Genomic DNA, 20,690 nt, shown 5'->3' with positions numbered 1-20,690 from the left:
CCGGCAATCGAGGGACCCGGGTTCGACTCCCGGTAGAGGCAGAGATGAGTTTTTTCCTTCCTTAAAAAATTAACATCTCTAATAATAAATATCTTCACAACATCCAGTCTTCTGTATATCTTGTGTATGTGTAATTGTTTTCAGTCTAATGAGAGGGTAGAAAAAATATTAAGGAATAGGTTTTTATTAGTAATTCTTCTTCTTGCCCGATAAGAAATGAGTTCTTGCAGCACAAACCATAAATTCATAGCATCACAAAATTATCGCAAAATTTTACATCTGCGATTCTAATGTTAAATCAAATTCGAAATACTACCGGCTTAATCTCAAAAACAGAGCATGCCTACAATCCCTAGATTCTGCCGGTAAATACTTATCGTAAAAATCTAAGATGTATTCTTCGACTTTGAAACCAAACTTCTGGTACAAGAACACAGCTGGACTAGTGGCGGAAACGTGCAGAGTGATGTCCTTTCCCATGCATGTCTGTACAAGATGGTACAACATGAACTTGGCTATACCAGCACGCCGCCAGTCCGGATGAGTCAATATAAAACTGATGTATGCTTCGTCGAATTTCACGTCAGGTACCATGAAAGCGAACCCGATGACAACTTTTCTGTAGAGAGCCACGCAACTGAAATCCGGATATTGCAAACACTCAGACATATCAATCGAGGGCCAGAAGAATTCATGGCATAGAGCATTTACAGCTGGAATGTGTTGGGGTCGCACATAGCAGAAATCGATGGGGTGATAAGGTGGGGCTTTCCATGTCGGATCATTTCGATAATGATGAGCAACAATTTCTCTCAGTAATTTTAGCTTCAACGGTACGGTCTTATAGTCTCGAAATATGAAAGGTTTTAGCAACCTAGATGTGTACGGGCTGATGATAGAATTGTATTGATCGTCATCAAGACCCATAAGTCGGGAAAAGAATGAAGCTCTACACGGTAGAGAATCATTGATGAAACAATCTGGAATGTGATAACGGTCCAGAATTTCTTGCTGCTTCGGCAGCGCCCGGCTCTCCTCTGATTCCGAATCCATGACATATGGTCGTCCATATGCCGCATGTATGAACCTATCTATGTCAAACACTTGTATATTGTTTGCTCGTTGCAGCTGCCGCACGGAGAGCTTCCTGTAAAACCTTCGAAACTCAACATTATCTTCATTGTAAGGATACATCTCTTTCAACTTATTGAGCACCTGATGCTCTTCATACGGACTCAATGGCATGAAATTCGGTTCAACAAGTTCTTTAGTCGTTGGAACCTCTTCTTTAGTGATAACCTTCCTCTTCCTACCCAATTCCGAATTATGCGGATATCTATTGAATCTGTCAGACTCTTTGTTACACTTAGGCCCCTTGTTCTGTAACGACGATGACGAAACACCCGAAACAGAAGCGACATCCTCTTCCTTGATAACTGTTTCATTTAAAGCGTCCGCTAATGAAAAGTCCAAGTCCTGTGAAACAAATCCATAGTTGACATCATCAACTGGTTCATCCTTTATCCACTCTAGAGCATTGTCGCTCCCAGCGGAACCACTCAATTCGCTTACAGTTTCTTGTCCACTGCGGCTATTTGATAAAGAAGATTCCCCAGAACTATATTTGTCTATGTTACCGAAATCAGGTTCTGATTTCATATTGAACAATGGCGAATCAATGCTGCTACTACTGTTACTGTCTAGAAGTTTCTTGATCGAAGGATAATCGTTTTGCGACAAGCGGATCTTCAATTGAAGCTTATCCGCCATGTTCCTCTTACTTTTCGGTGTCTCGCATCCCACAACAGCCGCCGTTCTCTTCGCCTTGAGAGCCAGGGCGGCTTCTACAATGTTCTGTTGCCTCTGCCTTGGTCCGTCTATAACGGGGAAAGGGCTTAGAGACTGCTTCGCCCTACGGCTGATTGACTTTTGACCGGCTATGGTCTCGAGTTCCTCCAACGTCGGGAGTCTCTTCTCCTTCAGCGTCCACCAGCCTTTCTCATGCAGCTGCTCGGATCCCGACATGAAGTACTTGTTACAGCAAGCGGAGAGTATGCCAGCGACGGTGTGGTGCCAAGTGGCGGCTTTTTTACGATCCGCGCCGAAAAAGACGGTCCAGTTGTGGTCGATGAACTTACAGATGTCCTCCCGCCAACGAAAGTAACCGCGATTGCCACCGCCTCGAATCTGTAGGTTATACAGCGCCAGGATCACCACCAACGTCCACTGGAGCTTCATCCTGTCGACGATCTCTCTGCCCTCAGGGGAACACCCCTCGCAGGTGAATCTGAAATACACGTCACCGGCCAACGGGGACGGAGGTCCGGTCTTCAGGCAGGTGCTGTGGAAAGACCTACCGCAGGTCTTGCAGTGGAGCATATACATCTCAACGTCCGTGGCATTGCAGTAGCAGTGTCTCAGCACGGACTGGTGGTCGCCGCTGTCCATTCTTCCTCAACGAAATTAAGAACGTTGGTGTCGTTGACATGCAGGTTTGACCTCACTTCGGAATAATATAGGCTGCCAGGGCGCTAATTCTTAACCCGAGATGCAGAAGACATACCAGAAGATGGAAAGCCGGTGAAAAAAAATATAAACAAACAGGAACGATTACGATTATTGAAAATCATAACATCGATGAGCATGAGTGTTTTTTTTCCCCCACTATGAAAATAATTAATTCATTTATTTGAGAATATTCTATTCCGAGATTTTTTTTATTGAAGAGTAATTTAATGACGTGCATTCGAGAAATTTTTATTCGGAAATGAACCTTGATTTGTTCCTTTTCTCTTTCTCTGTCCCTCGGGGCGTATCGGAATGAACGCGCAGCGGGTAGGCGTGTCTTACGCATTCCGGCCAATCGCGAGGCTCCTCCCGGCTCGCTTTTCCAATATTCGGCGCATTATGATTACTGCAGTTATTTCATATTTTTCAGTTTGTACAGTGTGTTACAAATGTCGTTTCGGAGGAAAGATGTGTTAAATAAATAAATAAAAGAGGAATTGCTACGATACGAAATCTTCCATGTTTTCTTCTTTGTTTTTTCCCTGTAAAAATACTTAATTTCAAATTTTCATTTTTTTCCAAATTGAAAATTAATGTCAAATTTAATTATTTGAACAGTATTCGAGAGAGACCACGAAATTATGTCGTAGAAACAGAGATTGATGTTTAAAAGGTACTACAGTAGAGCCTCCCCCTAACGGACACTTCCCGTTAATAACGAACACTTTTCTGATCTGCGGTCCCGTTAAATAGGGCTTTAATGTATTTCGATCCCCCCTAGCGGACAGTAAAATCGGGCAAACTATAATGTTTTCCCAAAGACTAACTCATTCCCCATGCACTAGTACATAAAGTCCTAACACCCCCAAGTTGTCGCCTGACGTCAATAAAAACGTTTTTTGGAAGTCATAAAATGTCTCAAACATGACATGATAAAATGGTCATTATGTCCATTTTGCAAACGTCAAAAATAACGTCAAAAAAATGACCATTTGCAAATAGTTCGACTTTCAGAAGATAGATGGCGCTATTTGAAGAGACGGGAGGGGGGGGGGAAGTATGATTTTCTGCCGCAGGTCGGATTCGAGCCCAGTTCATTCCAGGATTGCCCTATGTATCTCACGCCATGCCTCTACCGATCGCCCTATCATAGCGGTAACCACCAGGTGTTATTTAATAAAGACTTTAAAAGTATTGATTAGTTATATTACAATTACCGTTTAATTTCTTGCTGAGTTTAGCCGATGGCAGTTATTTTTTCGTTTTCTTTTATTTTTTTATCCTTGAAAAATATAGTAATATAATTATAAATATAATTATTTGCGTTATTTATAATTATCGAAAAAAAAAAATTTAAAAAAAAATTCATTTTTTTAGTTCAACGTACACGTCGAAGAATTCGTTGCATCTTTTTCAATTGTTGACAGATTCACAGATCCTCTGATCTTCCGTAAAAAACATGATATGGATGCAATTATAATTTATATAACGTGTTGATATATTTATATGAACAATTACTCATTGAAAAATTTTACATTTCCATTCAAAACAAAATCGCAATTAAAAGTACTTCATTTATCTTGTGACAATCGGTAACGAATACGCCTAGGGTAATTTTGAAACGCCCTCTGAAGGTTCATTGACAAACATTTTGGATAATTTTGATATTTTCATCCAGAACAGAATTTTTCAGTTGGAAAGAAATTCGTGATTTTTATGACGCAAAATCATTTACGCCATAAAAAATCACGTCATTAATGACCTTCATGGCTAATAAGGTCATGAAATGACCTGATATTTCATTAAGGTCATCAAGAATCACGTTATTTCCTGACCTTTACTGTTCGTGGTCATTAAATGACTTTGAAATGACGTCATTCAGAGAAAATGACCAAATTTTCACGTCATATTTGACGTCAGGCGACTACTTGGGACTGATGGTTAAAGTAATTGATACCCTGGAACGATGCTTGTAGTTTTCTATGGATGCAAATCAATAATCATGTATTTCTTGTCGTTAGGTTATTAGTAGGAAAAAAACAGAGCAACCTTTCGCCAAAATGAGTAAAAATTTTAAACGTACGTTTCTTTGAAAAATCAGTGCTGAAAAAAGTGTGTCGTTACATCTGATGCTGTTGCATTTTTTTTTTCGCGTTGAAAGTGAGGTTCATTCTGCCGTGCGTTCGAGAGGGCATCGTGCTGGATTATCATCGGAGGATCTATTGTTGTTGATTTTTTGTGGTTTCCCAACTTCGAGGTGCGAATACAGGCCATTCTCATATCTGAAAAAGTCTCTCCTCAGGGAGCAGGCAGGCCGTTAACATAGTACTTACATACCATGCAAATTCAAACATTTTACCATCTTCACTTCAAAATATGGGGGACAGGTCGCTACAGCAACAAGAACACACATGAAGCACGACTCTGATAACACAAGTACGTTAGGACCGTACGTACAAGCAGTATACACATTCTGGTATGTACCGATTCGTTAGAAATTCCACAGAGGAATGTGTACGAGTCGCTCGGTAGCTAAAGCCCTGTATAATACTGAAATTGATGTTGCATGGTAGTAGTAGTAAAAGTCTCTGATGGGTGAGGGAAAGTATAAAAATCAAAGTACGTTAATTCTACGGAGAAATAGAGTAATTAATTTCAAATAACGCACTCTAATACCGTACTAAAATCCAAATAAACGTGCTTGTTAAGCTACTGATATCATTCTCGAGACGTATTTAATCCACATAAACTTTTTTTTTTTAATTTATGATTTTTCTAAGTAAACAAGAAGCACATGCATGATAAGGCTCGCGCTACTGACGTCACAAAACCTTCTCACACACACTCCCCGTAGAAAATAAATAAACAGGAGAGAAATGATGTATGGCACATTATTGTTTCAGTTCACCTCGAATGAACACACACATAGAGAGAGATAAACGCCGACACACACACACACACATAAAAAAAATTCCGTACTTGAATACATCACAGAAATCAGAATACGTTGACCGAGTATTCAGTAGTAGATAATGTCGTTAAAAAAACTTCAGTAACGACGGACGACCCAAGGACGATATGTGTACACACTGTGACGTTGGAATATTTGATTAATTCCCGTCTTTTGCGTTGGAGGTGAAGGGGGCGGGAATGTCTGGAAATGCTAGAGGTGTAATGTAAATATTGGACTCGAATCTGGCCCCAATTTTCCTTTGTTATGCGCCTTTGAATATTTTGTATACAGGGTGCATATCAAATGGGAGATACGGCATTTTACTGGCGAACCGTTGATCCTAGAGCCATACTTTCAGTTAGGAAAAAGTATCTAAATAACGTGTAGTATACTCTGATATGTGTCATTTATGTTGCAAGGAGTTGTATAGTTATTAAAATATAAACATTAACTTTTTATACGGACACGGGACACCCTGTGCTCATAAGCTCAGTTAGAAAGCTTTTGCTCTGTCTCTCCTGATGCCAAAAAAAAAAAAAAAATCCACGTTTCTAAGTGCAATATTCACTGAGACATTCGAAAAGCGGAGGGAAGTTGGGAGGGGGGGGGGGAAATAACATTAAAGGCGAACAAACCGTTTTGCCCTAATTTAATGATGCTTCCAACCCCCCCCCCCCAACTTTCCTCCGTTTTTCGAATTAAAATATCTTTGCAAATATTGCACTTCGAAAGGTGTTTTTTTGGCATCAGGAGAGACAAGGGCAACAACTTTCTAATTGAGTTTTGGGACACACGGGGATTGTATAAAAAGTTAACATTTTTATTTTAATAACTATACGCCCCCCTGCAACATAAATGACATATCTGAGTACTACATGTTATTTGGATACATTTTCTAATTCGAAGTATGCCTCTAGGATCAACGGTTCACCAATAAAAGGCCATACGCCCTGTTACCAATGTGCACCCTGTATAAATGAATTCAATATGCGTATTGTTATTTCATTGATAAATTTCTACGTCGAAGAACAAAGCATTGTTTAAAGTATGATTAATTATCTGTTTGCATCTCTGAAATGTTGAAATATCAATATCTGACCTGTGGGAACCCATGCCGTTTTCTGTTGTTGTCTGTCAAATCTGTTGTCTTAACGGGTGGGGCCAAAGAACCCGGGGTCTCCAAAATCCTCGAAGATTTTTATTCATTCCAAAGTTTTTTTTTATCAATTTGTTTTCTTGCGTCAGTTTAATACAAAATTTCATTTAGTTTTCTTATTGGCGGTCGATGCGGTGTTGAACCTGGGGGTGGCTCTTGGGCTGTGCGATTCATGTGGGCGTGGCGACGATCTAGAAAAGGTGTCAAATCCGAGTTGAAGGGCGAAAAAAAACAACTTTTTCGACCATCTCTTGGGCATTGTGTACGCGATTCCTATTGAAAACTTTAGGGACCTCATCGGCAAAATTTTAGCTTTAATGAGCCCAGAGATTCCCGGATATTTTGTAAATTTTTTGATTTCTCAATTTTGACACTTTTCCCAACACCCCATTACTTTGCACCTTCCCATAAAGCGGAAGAAAGCCCATTTCATTGCCAAAAGTTAAAATTTTTAGCTGAATCCCTTGTATTGCTTTTCCTAGTAAAAAATTTAAATGTTATAAGTTCTCTCTATCTCTCTCTCCTCTGACCTCCAGACCAGAGCCAGTCACACTTTCCGTTATAGGGGGGGGGCGGGCATGCAAATAACCGACGATATACAATTACAATGAAGTAGGAGAAATATTTTATGCTGTAACAAATCTATGGGCGATATTTCCATATGTTCAAGATTTTGCCACTTTTCTTGTTTGGGACGGAGTTTTGTTTAGGATTTCGTTTTTACGGATTAGTACGGAATTGTGTATTTTGCATGAATGTGCGGATTGGAGGACGGTACGATTTATGAAAATTCGCCGACAACAGTTCGTCACCATATATGAGTGAGTGAGTGACAGAATGAGTTAGTGAATGAGGTCGATAAGATACATTAAAAAGGGGGCGACCACCGATGGATGGAGTCTTCATTTCCCACCCAACTCCACTGGTTGGAAATTGGCGATATATGACCGTTGTATAATTGACTTGCCATGCACTCAATCATTTGCTCACCTGCTTATTCACTATATCACTTTGTCGGTGAATTTTCCCAGTGGTAAAGTTTTTCGCAGTTTGATCGAATTGGTCCCTCTGAGTCGAAGAAAATCCAATCCAACCAAACCTTCTCGAAAGGTAGATTTTCCTCTCGGCCTGTGTCGGTGAACTGTTGGCAATGAATTTCCCTCGCACGCGACGGTACAGGGTGAGAGATGTCAAGCTTATGGAAAATGCTAATGTTGAAATAAGAATAGTCTATCAATTGTATATTATTTACTCACTTGGGATATACTCCGAGAAGCTCTTGCAAGGAAGGGCTCTCCTTCGGCAACCTGTAATGCGGCGGAGACAGGAACATTCGGAAGTTTTTGTGCCACACCGTGTACTTGAACAGGTCGCTGAAGGTGTCGCGTTCGGCTTCCGTCGGCTTTGGCACTGGTGTAGTTGTTGTCGTCGTAGTAGTAGTAGACGTGGTGCTACTTCTGCTGCTGGAGACGGAGGACTTGTCCGCCTCATTGTCATGGACCGGAGGCGGATTATTGTTATTGTTGTTGTTGTTATTATTATTATTATTATTCCTGGATTCGCTGGACGCTCTGTGGACGTCCTTGTTGAGGAACTTACGATGTATCACGGGTTTGTTCGACGGGTCGTAGTCCTCCGGTAGGATATTCGACACATCCAAGTCAGTTCTTACTATGAGAACAACGAACATACACAGAGCTAGGCCCGCTAAAACTAATGTGATACGTTGGCGACTGCGCATTTTTTGGGAGATTTTCGGTTCGGATGAAACCTCTCCGAAGTCCTCCCTAGATTCTTGAATTCGGCGATCTGCAAGAAAACAAGAAAAAGTAAAAGTGTGCGTTTGCAAAAAACAACAATGTTCTTGTTTTTTTTTTTAAATGCGTTAAAATGGGTTTCAAATGTTTAAAATAAAAAAGCACAAAAAAGTTTTTGAACTTTCCTTCTATTCAGACGACGATTCGCTCAACGAACACCAACTCATAGGCTTTAGTAGCACTTTAAGAAAGAAAAAAAAAGAAGCGAGATGGGGAAGGTGAAATGAAGAAAACAAAACCTTGTTCAAGCAAATCCTAATTAAATCTTTTTAATGGTTTTTTTAAATATAATTTACGTTTTATACCCTCGTTAACATTTTTACTCGTTTCACCAATTAGTTTTCTCGTGGCTCACACGTTAAGGTCAAAGATCTTAGTCACTTTGGATCGCGTTACACACCTTCTTTCTTTTTGGCCTTGAGGAACCCTTAAAATTGCTTTCATATTCTATAAGTAGATTAGTGGTGCGCAAACTGTGGATCGCGACCCCCTGTCAATGAACTAGCGGGATCGCGAGAGATTCTCCAAAATAAAAATTTCCAAATAAGAAATTCATTTTTATTTAAAAAAATATGCCAAATCTAAAGACTACTTTTATTCAGTTGAGCTAATTACCATGTATAACACTATGTGTAATTTATAAAATTCTACTTGTACAATAATCATTATATTGACTCCGTCATACCAGAATCCCGAATGTGCAATGTCCTTGCAAAAAAGGAACGTGGGAAATGACGTTTGAATGGTTACTTTATGGAAGTTATTTTCTTAAAATGTTTCATAACCTGTGTTTCAATAGAGCATTATTGAAACACACGTGTGTTACATTCGCGTTTCAGGTACAACTTAGATAGCAAAACAAGGTATCCAAACAGCAGATGAAAAAAAGAAAAATTTGTACATTCGTGCTTCTGGCGCGCATGTGTCGGACGATATCAAGTTAGTACTTTTACAGGGTGACATAGAGAGAATCACTCGATTTCAAAATCGTGTATTTCTTAAAAATTGAAAACACAGAATATAGAATGATAAGTGATATGTGAATATACAGGGGGGAAATGTGCCTACGTTTTATGAACAATTTTTATTAATGGTCGATTTCAAGTGTAGAATCATTTTGAAATCGGATGATTCTTTTTTAATCACCCTGCATATACGAAAATCAAGGACCATACAACTCGTTACACTTCCATCTTGCAAAAGGGACACAAAATACATAAAAAAACAAACTAAATATTTATATGATATTAAAAAAAATAGAACATCTTTGGAAGTCAATATCGATTAATCAAAATCGAAACAAGCTTTACGGAAAGGGCTTTCGGGACAGCACGTTTACTGGCAAAAAATTGGGATATCCTGTAAAACCGAGACATATAGTCAGCCTATGTAGGGGTCGCCGAAAATTTGTTTTGGTCAAAAGGGGTGGGGGGTCGTGCTTCAAAAAGTTTGCGCATCACTGTTCTAGATCACTGATAAAAAGACTCCATGCTGCCACCTAGAAAATAAAAACGAAACTATCTGTTATAAGTTTTCCGAGTGAAATGTTAGTTGTTGGTTTTAAATCGGTATACAGCATGTGAAAACGAACAAAAAATGCGTCACAATACCATACATTATTTATTTTCATGCCGCCTATCGGCGTAAATTTTATGCCCGAATACCTGTTACTATGTTTTTTCACGTTTACCGCAGAATCAGTTCTTGTAATCACCAAAAATATATTAAGTGGTACTTTGGCATATAAAATTTACACCGGTATGCAGTATAATAACGAACGATATACGACATCATACCACAAATTGTCCATTTTCCTGCTGTACACCGGTTTAAAACCGACAATTGATTTCACTTCGAGAATTATCAGATGTTTTTATTTATTTTATAGGTGACAGCAGGGAATTCCAATTACGGTCCTAATTTGCCCGAGTGACGCAGTGGTAAGATGTTCGTCTTCCATTATGAAGGTTTCCGTCAAGGTCCATGGGTTCGAATCCAAGCAAGAACATCGAAAACAAGTTCTTTACCTACAGATCGGTGTTCCTGCTACGGTAAAGTAGCAGGAATCCCAGCTAACGGCCATACCATGCTGCAAACACCGGTTCTCGTCGGGTGAGGTTAGTACTTGGGAGGGTGACCGCCTGGTAACACCGTGTGCTGTTGGCATCACTTTTTCTCCTCTCCAACATGGCCCAACACACACGGGTGAAAAGCTAATATCGCGGGCGGAAGTGACAGAGCCCAGGTCTTGCCTGGTCTGAAAGCAGTGGTCCCAGCCCCCAACGTTGTGTTTAGCATATGCAATAGTAGATTATAAATATGGAAACAAAAATATTCCAACGGTCAGGAAATTTTTAGTCTCTTAGTGTTGTGCTTTTTGCTGTACAATTCAGCATTTTCATATTAAAACAGGAGCTTTTTCCTTCTTATAACTAGTACTGATTGGATCATTTCTTCAGATTATACATTGTTTTAAACCCAGTATTTCTCAAAGTGGCAATATCGCCAACTGGGGTGTAATGGAAACTTCCGGGGGTGGGGGGGGGGGTGAAAGTAATTACGGATACAATATATGATCTTATGGGCGATGAACATAAAAGTTGGACACTATGCTTTAGACCAGTGATTCCTAACGTGGGTGTTAACGCCCCCGGGGACAATGAAATGTTCCAGGGGGGCGGTAGAAGCTACGGGTATGACATAGGATCCTATTGGTTAGATTACGTTGGGGGCGATGGGACAAAAAAGGTTGGGAAACTATGCTTTAGATGAATCATCATTTTATAAAAGATAATTTATAACAAAATTATCAAAATATTAGAACAGCCAAATCCAATTAAAAAGTCATTTAATTTTGAGCTAATAATAATGTGATTGCTATAATCAAGGATATTCTCTACGAAGGCCACCTCTCTTTCCTAGAATAAGAAAATAGGCCCTCGATAGATGCAACCTAATAAGAGGACCGGCAAAAAAAGGGAAGTGACCATACAGAGAGGTTTCACCGTAGGTCAACTTCAGCATTTGCTATCGATATCTATTAATAAAAAAAATCGATAAAAAAATTTCCACTTACGTGCCAAATTCAAATTTTCTCTCCGTGGGCGCGAAATTGTGCCGGTTTCATTGATTAAAAGTCGAAAAGAAAAAGGACTCTTTTTTTTTTTTTCCCCGAGATAAAAATTTCACCGAGATTAAATGATGATAATTTTGATAATTATCATTATTATTAGCTTATACTGTCTTTTAAACCCCCGTTATCAAGATGGAAACATTCAACAAAAGGAAAAAAAAAGGGACAGTAGAAAAAAAAGTTACCAGAGATGATGATCATAAAACGAGCTCTAAACGGCGCATGCCCGGGCTGTAAACAGCTGATATCAAGTTGTTTGCTCATCTGCTCATTAGAAATAAGAAATACTTCTTTATGGAAAACAACCCTTTGCTCTCTGTAATTTATTGCTTTTTAGTTGGTTCTGAAATAGTGGAGGCGAGTGACACATACACACATTCATATTGGTTCGTAAAATTGAGCGAGTCATCTTAGATGCTAGATCAGTGGTTCCCAACCGGGGGTGCAGGAGAGCATTTTTGGGGGTGCGAGATGGGGAAAAAAAATTACATGTTTATTTTGATTATTCAAGAAAATTGAAATGACGATAAAAAGGGAATTTTTAAATTCCTAAAAAAATATAAATCATAACAATATTTTTACCTCATTTTCTGACTTCTACATTATGTGTCATACGAATTTTGCGTTGTAAAAGTTTCTTTTTCGATTAGCGATCTTACGTGAAAATACCATCATTTACTTAGTGGTTTGTTTACATTGGCAGCTCGTGTTATTTGCATGTTGTGCTTGGATTTGATACTGTCGTGAACACACATGACTCAGGAGAAATGTCAGGAAATGCAGTCAAGTGTCAGAAACATTAATTTATAGTTTCTGCGGCTGGGAATCAATAAGTGAAGAACGATTTTCAATGGATCTTTTTGTTCCAAATCTCAAAACTTTCTTTGAGTTTCGTTTTTTTAATTTGAGAAAAAAGAGGCCAAAATTAAATGTTAGTCATAACCGAAAAGACATTAAACAATAAGTTAATTTCACAGAAATTAATTATCGGATAACTAATTATTGGATAATTAATGTAATCAATTAAGAAAAAAAAAACCCTGAATTTTCAAACATACAAAAAACGTGTTATCCAAGAGGGTGCGGGAAGATGAAGTCGTATTGCTCCGGGGTTTGCGGGGAGGGAAAAAAAGGTTGGGAACCATTGTGCTAAATATGTAAAAGTTGGATATGTTCTTGGTAGGTCATATGAAAACTGAATAATTTCTTATAGGGCCATAAGGGAACGGAATGATTTCTCCTAGTGACGCAAAAAAACTGAATAACTTTTAGGGCCATATGGGAACTGAATGTGTAACTTCTTCTAGGGGTTGTATGGGAATTGAATAGGAACTGAATGTATACAACTTCATCTAGGGGTTGTGTGAGGTTTGAATATGTAATTTCTTCTAGGACCATACGGGAACTAAATGTGTAACTTCTTCTACGGGTTGTATGGGAATTGAATGTGTAACTTATTCTAGGGCATCATAAGGGGAACAGAATTTCTTCTAGGGATGCAAAAAAAAAAAAAATAACTTTTAAGGCCGTATGGGAACTGAAGGGGTTGAGAATTGAATAGGAATTGAATGTATGCAACTTCTTCAAGGGGTTGTGTGAGGATTGAACAGGAACTGAATTTATGCAACTTCTTCTAGGGGCTTCTAGGGCTTGTATGAGAATTAAATACGTAACTTCTTCTAGGACCATATGGGAACTGAATATGTAACTTCTTCTAGGGCAGTATGGGAACAGAATAATTTCTTCTATTGACGCAAAAAAAAAAAAACCAACTTCTTTTAGGGCCGTATGTAACTTCTTTTAAGACCATACGGATCAGAGTTGGGGAATATGGGAACTTCTAGGGGAGCAAAAAAAAAGGAACTGAATAACTTTTTCGAGGGCCCTATAAAAGCGGAATTATTCATTCAAGGTTCAAGGGCCGCATAAAAGCTGAACATCTTTTTCGAGGACCGTGTAAACCTGCAAAAGCTGAAAGGGCATTTCTTTGAAAGCCGTATAAAGCTGGATTTTTTCTTGGTGAGCCGTATAAAAAAGTGAATTAATTTTTCTATGGTCGTGCAAAAACTGAATAAGTTCTTCGAAAGCTGAACAACTTCTTGTTGTGCCCACTTGGAACAGATTGAAGACGAAAGTTGGTCTAGAACAATTAACAAAAGACTCTTCGAATACTTTACCAAAAGCCCGGGCTGTCTTGTCAAGTAATGGGGGGGGGGGGTGGGGGGACCTGGCATACCCAGCAATTTTCATTACTACTTGAACTCAATTTGCAAATTAAAAACTTTATACAGTCGACGCTCAATATAACGACCCCTTTCATCCCGTCAAAAACGGACACTATTATATTGGGAAGATCGTTAAATCGAAAATAAAACATATAGGCTATTATAGTCATTCTATGAAAACGTTTGGGACTTATCCTACCTGTCGTTGTAATGGAATGGTCGCTATAACGTGGGGTCGTTATAACGAGCGTCGACTGTATAAGCGTATTTAGTAAAAATCTTTAATAATATTAAAGATTCACGTTAACCCCGTTGAGCGCATGAAATTCTGGGGCATGTGTGTGGAAAATAGTGATCATACCCATAAACAGCCATTAATCCAATATATAAAAAAAAAGATCGTCAGTTATGAGTATGTGATATACATTTCAACACGCACATTTTGCTCATACCCATAACTAACTATATTTTTTCAAATTGGATTTAATTAATAGTCGGTTATGAGTATGTAGTTGAAATGTAGATCATACCCATAACTGAACATCAATCCAATATGAAAAGTAAAGATGGCCGTCTCCATGACTAGTTTGGAGATCGTATTAACACTCAAAGTGAAATGCGCTGATCTCTTACCTCAAGTTCCACCTCCAATGGATGCTCAAACGGTGTGCGTATGTCAACGGAGTAGCATGCTTGCTTTGCAGAAACGTCATTGCTGCTAGTAACTGCTCTCATTTTGGCTCAAGATTCGACGACGATCCTTGGACTCGTATCGATTGTCGTCCTCGCTCCTTTGCATGACTACATCAAAATCTTGCGCTTGTGCGTCTCTCTTGAGAAATTGTGTGATATGATATCGTTGAATATACACCCACTTCAGGACGAATTCCTAAGAAAATATAACACGAATACATGTTTAAAAAAAAAAATGAAGATATCTAATACACACCTATTTGACAGTCATATGCATTAAGTCAGGGATTCTTAACCTATGGATCGCCGGGGTTTCCGAGATGGGTCGTCTAGAACAACTTACATCCAGGGGCTCTCGAGTTATGGGTCCCGATTCAAACTTCATTCGCACGGACTTCCGAGATGGGTAGTGCAATAATAAATTTTATCGCCAGCGACTCTTGAGCTATGGGTCACGAACCAAACTTAATTAATAATTGCTGCCGAGATGGGCCGTACAAATCCACTAACGGCTAGGGACTCTTGAGCTATTGGTCCCGATTCAAACTTGATTCGAAGAGGCTTCCGAGACGGGTCGTACAAATCTACTCTGCAGCCAGGGAATATTGGGCCTTGGGTCACAACGTAGACTTGATTCGCTGCGGCTTCCTAGATGAGTCGTACAAACCCCTTTTACAGTATTGTTAGAAATGCACTTATTGCATCACAGGTTTTACCAAGTTCTAAAAGAAATAGTCCTATGGGTCGCGAAGCTGATCTTGTTGATTTTGGGCCGCTGCTGAAAAAGGTTAAGAACCCCTGGTTTAAAGTGAAGCCAAACTTCTTTTTTGCTGCTAATGCTCACCATAATGTTTCACCCACCACCCACAAGGGAACTTTTTTCCTCTTACATAAACATATTACACGATGGCTTGTTTTCAGTTTTGTCTCGTCACTTTTTGGGCCTAAGATGAAAACAACACCTGGTGATGAAAATTTTATAATTATTTTAGCCAGAAATCTTTCCTCTATGGCTTCACATGCATATCGTTACATGCAATGAATGTGTGTACTTTCAACGGAAATTTTTATATTGTAAAGCAATATCTAAGGTTTTTGACAGAGGGTCTTTGACGGGACAGTTTAAACCGTCAAAAACTGTCACGCTCCGAAAATCTGCCAACCCTAATATCAATAGTAGTAGTTGAGGGATGCAACTGAATAGTAGTTTAAAAATTTGTAGCTTAAATACCAAGTTCCAGAAGAATCTTCACTCTAGGTCAGTGTTCTTCAACCATCGGTTCCACGGATCATTACCGGTACACAGAAATTTCTTGCCAGTACGCGAAACATTTCGCTAAATTCATGTAGCCGCTACACATATTTTTAGACTAAATGAATAAAATAAAGTCTGCACATTGGTGTCTATTTCTGTCTTAGTGTTATATTAAGATTTACAGCGAATTGTTTTTCCTATTTATATTTCCTATATATGTACTGCAGATCCGCAAAATTACTTCTCTTACTGTGTTTGTTTTTTCCCGTTCCTCAAATTATTTCTATTTATTTATTTTTTGCCGGTCCGCAAATTATTTCTCTTATGTATTTTTCTCGTTCCTCATATTATTTCTTCCATTTATGCATTGTTTTCCTATCCGCAAATTATTTCTCCTATTTATCTATTTTTGCGGTCCGGAAATTGTTCCTCCTATTTATGTTCTCTCTCTTTTACTGGTCCGCTAATTATTTCTCTCATTTATGCATTTTTGCCGTTCCGTAAATTACTTCAATTTCTGGCGGTCCGCGAAATTTTCGAACTATTTTCACCGGTCCACAGTTGTAAAAATGTTGAAGAACACCATACTAAAATATTTTATCACTCTACAGGACATTCTAGATGCCACTGCGCAGTCGTGTGATCATAGTGACGGACTCACATTGCAAGGACCAGGATACTAACCCCTACCGGCAGCACAGTGGTGGTCAGCTGAAGTTAATTTTTTGTGCTTCCCAACTTCAAGGTGGGAATGCGAATCCGATCTCCCCTTTGAAAAGTCACGCCACAGAGTGAAACAGATCTACAATTGGTAACAAAAATATTCAATCATAATAATTCACCCAAAGTTTGAAACATAGATGGTAGTCGCCGCACATCACTGGAAACACACTTGGACTGTTAGGTACACATACACACTTCCGGCACAACTCATTCGGTAGTAAATTGCCTATGGCGATAGGCAGGAGTTGTGCTTTATTTTGAAGGAAAGAAAAGACCTTTCTAAGCAGCGAGACTTATTTTATGACCACCTTGTATTTGAAAGCACTTCTCAACGTCTCCATTTGTTTCTCCCATGTGGCATTTTTTGACCACGTGTGTCGTAACACACAATGCAAAGATCTAATATCACGGGATGGCGTAAATCTACCACGCGTGTCCATAGTAATCATAGTTTATGGCTTGAAGGGATTTAAGAGGAGACAGTATCTGTCAAGACCAGATACAGGATGTCTATCTATCTGGTCCATATTGGCTATATTTTCTACCACGCCGTCCTCTCCCCCCCCCCCTCTCCATCCAATAACCCACTCTACCTTTCTGTACAATCATTATACCGAGACGGTAGATATCCGACGAGATTTTCTCATTTCTACTTACCGTCTTTGGGATCAGTATGTGTGTGTGTGCGTGTTATCGACTCGATTTTTCTCATTTCCTGAGAGAACAGAAATTGTCCAGTCTCTTTCTCGGACCATTTGTCATTTCTCTCATTGATGGTCAGTTGCTGGATGCCGAATCACCTTGCGATGGTGATAGTAGTGGAGTTAGGACTTCGTATTCCGACACCGTGTAGCTAACATGGCTTTTAATGATTCACATAAACCAATATTGTTATTGTTTTCTTCTTACGCTAATGTAGTTTCGTTTTCATGTTGCCGGTTATATAGGTGAACTTGGTTAATTCGAATTTTTGGATAATTCGAAAAAATATTGGGAATTTATCTTGAGTTTCCTATTCATTATAATGTTGAAATCACTTGCTTAGTTCAATTATTTTTTCCTAATGTCTTGGATAATTCAAAGTTTGGTTCAGAAATGTCATTTGTGAAATGTCTCTTTTCTCAGAATTCCCAGCTACCTTTTAGTCATCTTTTTCTTTATTCCGTGGAATTCTGATCTTTTCCAAAATATAGCATGTGACCCATATTTAAACATTAAAAAAATTACAATTAAAAAAAATCTAAACTTTCTTGTTTTGGTTCAAAGAAGCAATGATTCCGTTAGCAGTTCCACACACTGGCTTTTGTCTTTGAATTGGCAACCAAAGTTTTTTACCGGATCTTAGATGACCAAATAAGTACTTGCCAATGGCAGATGCAATGAAGGAACACTACTTAGGAAGTACGAAAGTTAGTGTGAGTATGCGATAATCAACTCTTCCACTCAAGGAATGTGGCTGGAGGGCTGAAATTCTAGTTTATTGCCTGGTAAAATATGTTGGAGATTCTCATGTCTCTTGCATTATTGTTCGTTTATTTTGGAATATCAATGTATAACCTAATGACAATTTCCACTATGTCTAAACGAGGTTCATTCGTTCACCTGTAGAATGAAAATTGTAGTTGACTTACGGATGCGGACGTTGGTGAAAAAGTAGAGAATAAAGATACACTAAATCTTCCCATGCAGATGACGAAAACAAGAAAGCAACATTTGACTTTATACCAACACTTGCAGAAACTACAGATATTTTGGGAAAAATAAGGCGCGTTATTAATCGAAAATCGCGTTTTTAATTCTCTAAATTAACTTGAGGATTTGGTGCAATTTTTAAGAGCATCCAAACGAAAATTTAAAATTTATGGATGAAATAATTTTTGTGATCGTTTACGTTTTACAATGACACTAGTTGCAACCAAGAGAAAATTAGCATATAGTAAATGTATATATTGTTTTCAATATATTTTTCATAGTTATTATATTTTCATTTTCATTTATATTATGGAATTGAATACGATTCGAATTTTAGATAACTAGAAATTTTAGCTGTCCCCTTGAGATTCGAATTAACCACGTTAGACTGTGCATGTATGTGATTTTGTTCTCCGATTTCTTACATCGATACCTGTTCCTTGATGTCGTATACAGAAATGGCTGAAAATCCTGACATGTTTTAAAAACTATATATATAACACTTACAGCACCAATGACGAGATATCTTGACTAATTTGATGAATTGTATTTCGGCAATTACGATACATCTCTCGCATTCTTTAAAACATTTTATTTCGGCAATGTTGATTTCAGCTAGCTCTATAAAAAGGGCTTTGTTTGCAAACATGTTTTCCATCCGCTCCCCCCCCCCCGGACGGGATTTTTTTCCTTTGCTTTGGAGTAGTATAGGAATATTTATATAATAGAAACAGCCAGAGTATTTCTCTTCCTGGGTTGTTTTTTTGTAATCATTATTATCGTAGTTTTGGAGAAAGCACCTCTATCATTTGCATAAAGTTGCAAAAAAAATATTCTTCTTGAACAAAGGTGTGGGCATTTTACAGAGGGCTTGATGATTCTCACTGTGGCAGTAAAAATGCACAGATCAGTGAAAATTTTAAAATTACTTAAAGGGTTAATATGAAGTAGGATTTCTTTCGATTTTGAGTAGGTGCAAACTAAGAGATATAGGAAACAATGTTGCATCGAGATATCACGAAATCACCTTTACAAAATATCTAGGCTTCTTAATGCTAAAATAAGGCACTTTTATGGGGGCGAGATACTTTTATAGCGAGCGAGGTCAATGCCGGCCGCTTAACCCCTTAAATGCCTAAACCATTAAATTGGGGATCTACTGTAGCCAAAACTTAGCTTTTTTAGTTATAGACTCATGTGGGCATCGTAACGATCCATGTTTGAACCCCGGTGGCGGCACAGACAGTGGCAGTCGACTGAAGTTGATTTTCTGTGGTTTTAAAACTTCACGGCGTGAATGCGAGCCTGTCCTTCATTTGAAAAAGTTTCTCTGCAAACAGCAGGCAGACCTTCAACATGATACTTACATAACTTTAAAATTCAAGCATTCACCACTTCATCCAACCATTCACCATCTTCACTTTAAAGAGCTGATGGCAGCCACTTTCAAGAACACAAAACAAGCACAACTCTGACAACATAAATACACTAGAGTCATGCATACATTCAGAACACACATTCCGGTATGCACGGACTTGCTTAAAACTCGCAGAGGAATGTGTACGGCAGGGTTTTTTAACTTGTGGTTCGCGACCCAAACTTGGGTAGCAGGGGGGCTTCCAAGATGAGTCGTTCAAATCCATTTACAAAAGGAGATTCTTTATCTATGGGTCACGACCCAAACTTGATTCGTGGCGGCTTCCGAGATGGGTCGACCAAATCCACTAGCAGCCAGGGAATTATTGACCCGAACTTGCTTTGCAGGGGCTTCCAAGATGAGCCGAGAAATGCAGTAACAGTCGTGTTGTAAATCCACTTACTGTGCCCCTGGTTTGCACTAATTTTAAAAAACAAGCAGTTCCGTGGATCTCGTTGCTGATTTTGTGTAATGGCTGAAAAAGTGTTAAGAACCCCTCCCCCCCCCCCTCTGGTACACGAGGTCCATGTATGATTAAGTAGTAGTTATGGACGCTGATGTTCATGACAGTACGAAACAAAGTAGCAGTCGGTCGTAAATAGTAAAAAAAAAATAATAATAATGAAATAGCCTACACGAGCCGTTATGATTTGAATCACGGCCGCATCACCGATCATTGACAGCTCCATAGAGGTTCGTCCATCTTAATGTGCGTACATAAACATCTAATTGAACGAGTTTGCGTGGCTCGCGATAACTATAATTAGACCGTATGTGCGGCTTCCTCTTGTGAATGAGCCATTTTCCAATCTCATAACTTATTTGAGAGGCTATAACAAGTAGAGAAAAGAAGAAAAACCACAGAAAAGCAATGAAGCATCGAAGTAGCATCTTTTTACCTTATTTACCTGCGCTGACCTACTACTCGGATTTTGGCAGCAACCAAACATTACTAACATCGAGTCGCGTTTTGATTTTTTGGAGAAAAAACAAAACAAAATATGGCGTCTCTTTCCCTCCCTCACCTGTTTTTTTTTCTTAACTTTGGTTGAACGAATTTCTTTGAATGTTCTCCGGGCACACGATGCATAACGAGCCGTGAACGAACCACTAATCAC

At 38.8% G+C, this 20,690-nt stretch overlaps 2 protein-coding genes across 3 annotated transcripts in view; both read right to left on the bottom strand.

Moving 5' to 3' along the window:
- Window positions 1-20,690, bottom strand: part of LOC149090226 (extracellular serine/threonine protein CG31145-like) — a 95,241-nt gene that overhangs the window by 33,246 nt on the left and 41,305 nt on the right. The window contains exons 2-3 of one of the 2 annotated variants that reach the window (XM_089233020.1): window positions 14,426-14,681; window positions 7,874-8,426 (exon numbers count right to left, since the gene is read on the bottom strand). In XM_089233020.1, coding sequence (XP_089089146.1) covers window positions 7,874-8,358 — 485 coding nt within the window. In that variant the 5' untranslated portion in view covers window positions 8,359-8,426; window positions 14,426-14,681. Of the gene's footprint in view, window positions 1-7,873; window positions 8,427-11,510; window positions 11,721-14,425; window positions 14,682-20,690 lie in introns of those variants that run through there. The other variant, XM_089233010.1, reaches the window with a different exon arrangement.
- Atac2 (Ada2a-containing complex component 2) lies at window positions 165-2,592 on the bottom strand. The gene has a single exon (XM_089232995.1). It carries the CDS (start codon window positions 2,446-2,448, stop codon window positions 313-315), a length of 2,136 nt encoding a protein of 711 aa, XP_089089121.1. The 5' UTR covers window positions 2,449-2,592; the 3' UTR covers window positions 165-312.

This window comes from Pholcus phalangioides, unplaced genomic scaffold (assembly GCF_987345545.1).
Source record: "Pholcus phalangioides strain wild (caught in Gottingen) unplaced genomic scaffold, Ppha-v1.0 ptg000001l_1, whole genome shotgun sequence".
NCBI lineage: Eukaryota > Metazoa > Arthropoda > Arachnida > Araneae > Pholcidae > Pholcus > Pholcus phalangioides.
Note: the sequence above shows the minus strand (reverse complement) of the source record. Positions and strands in the feature narration are given on the sequence as shown.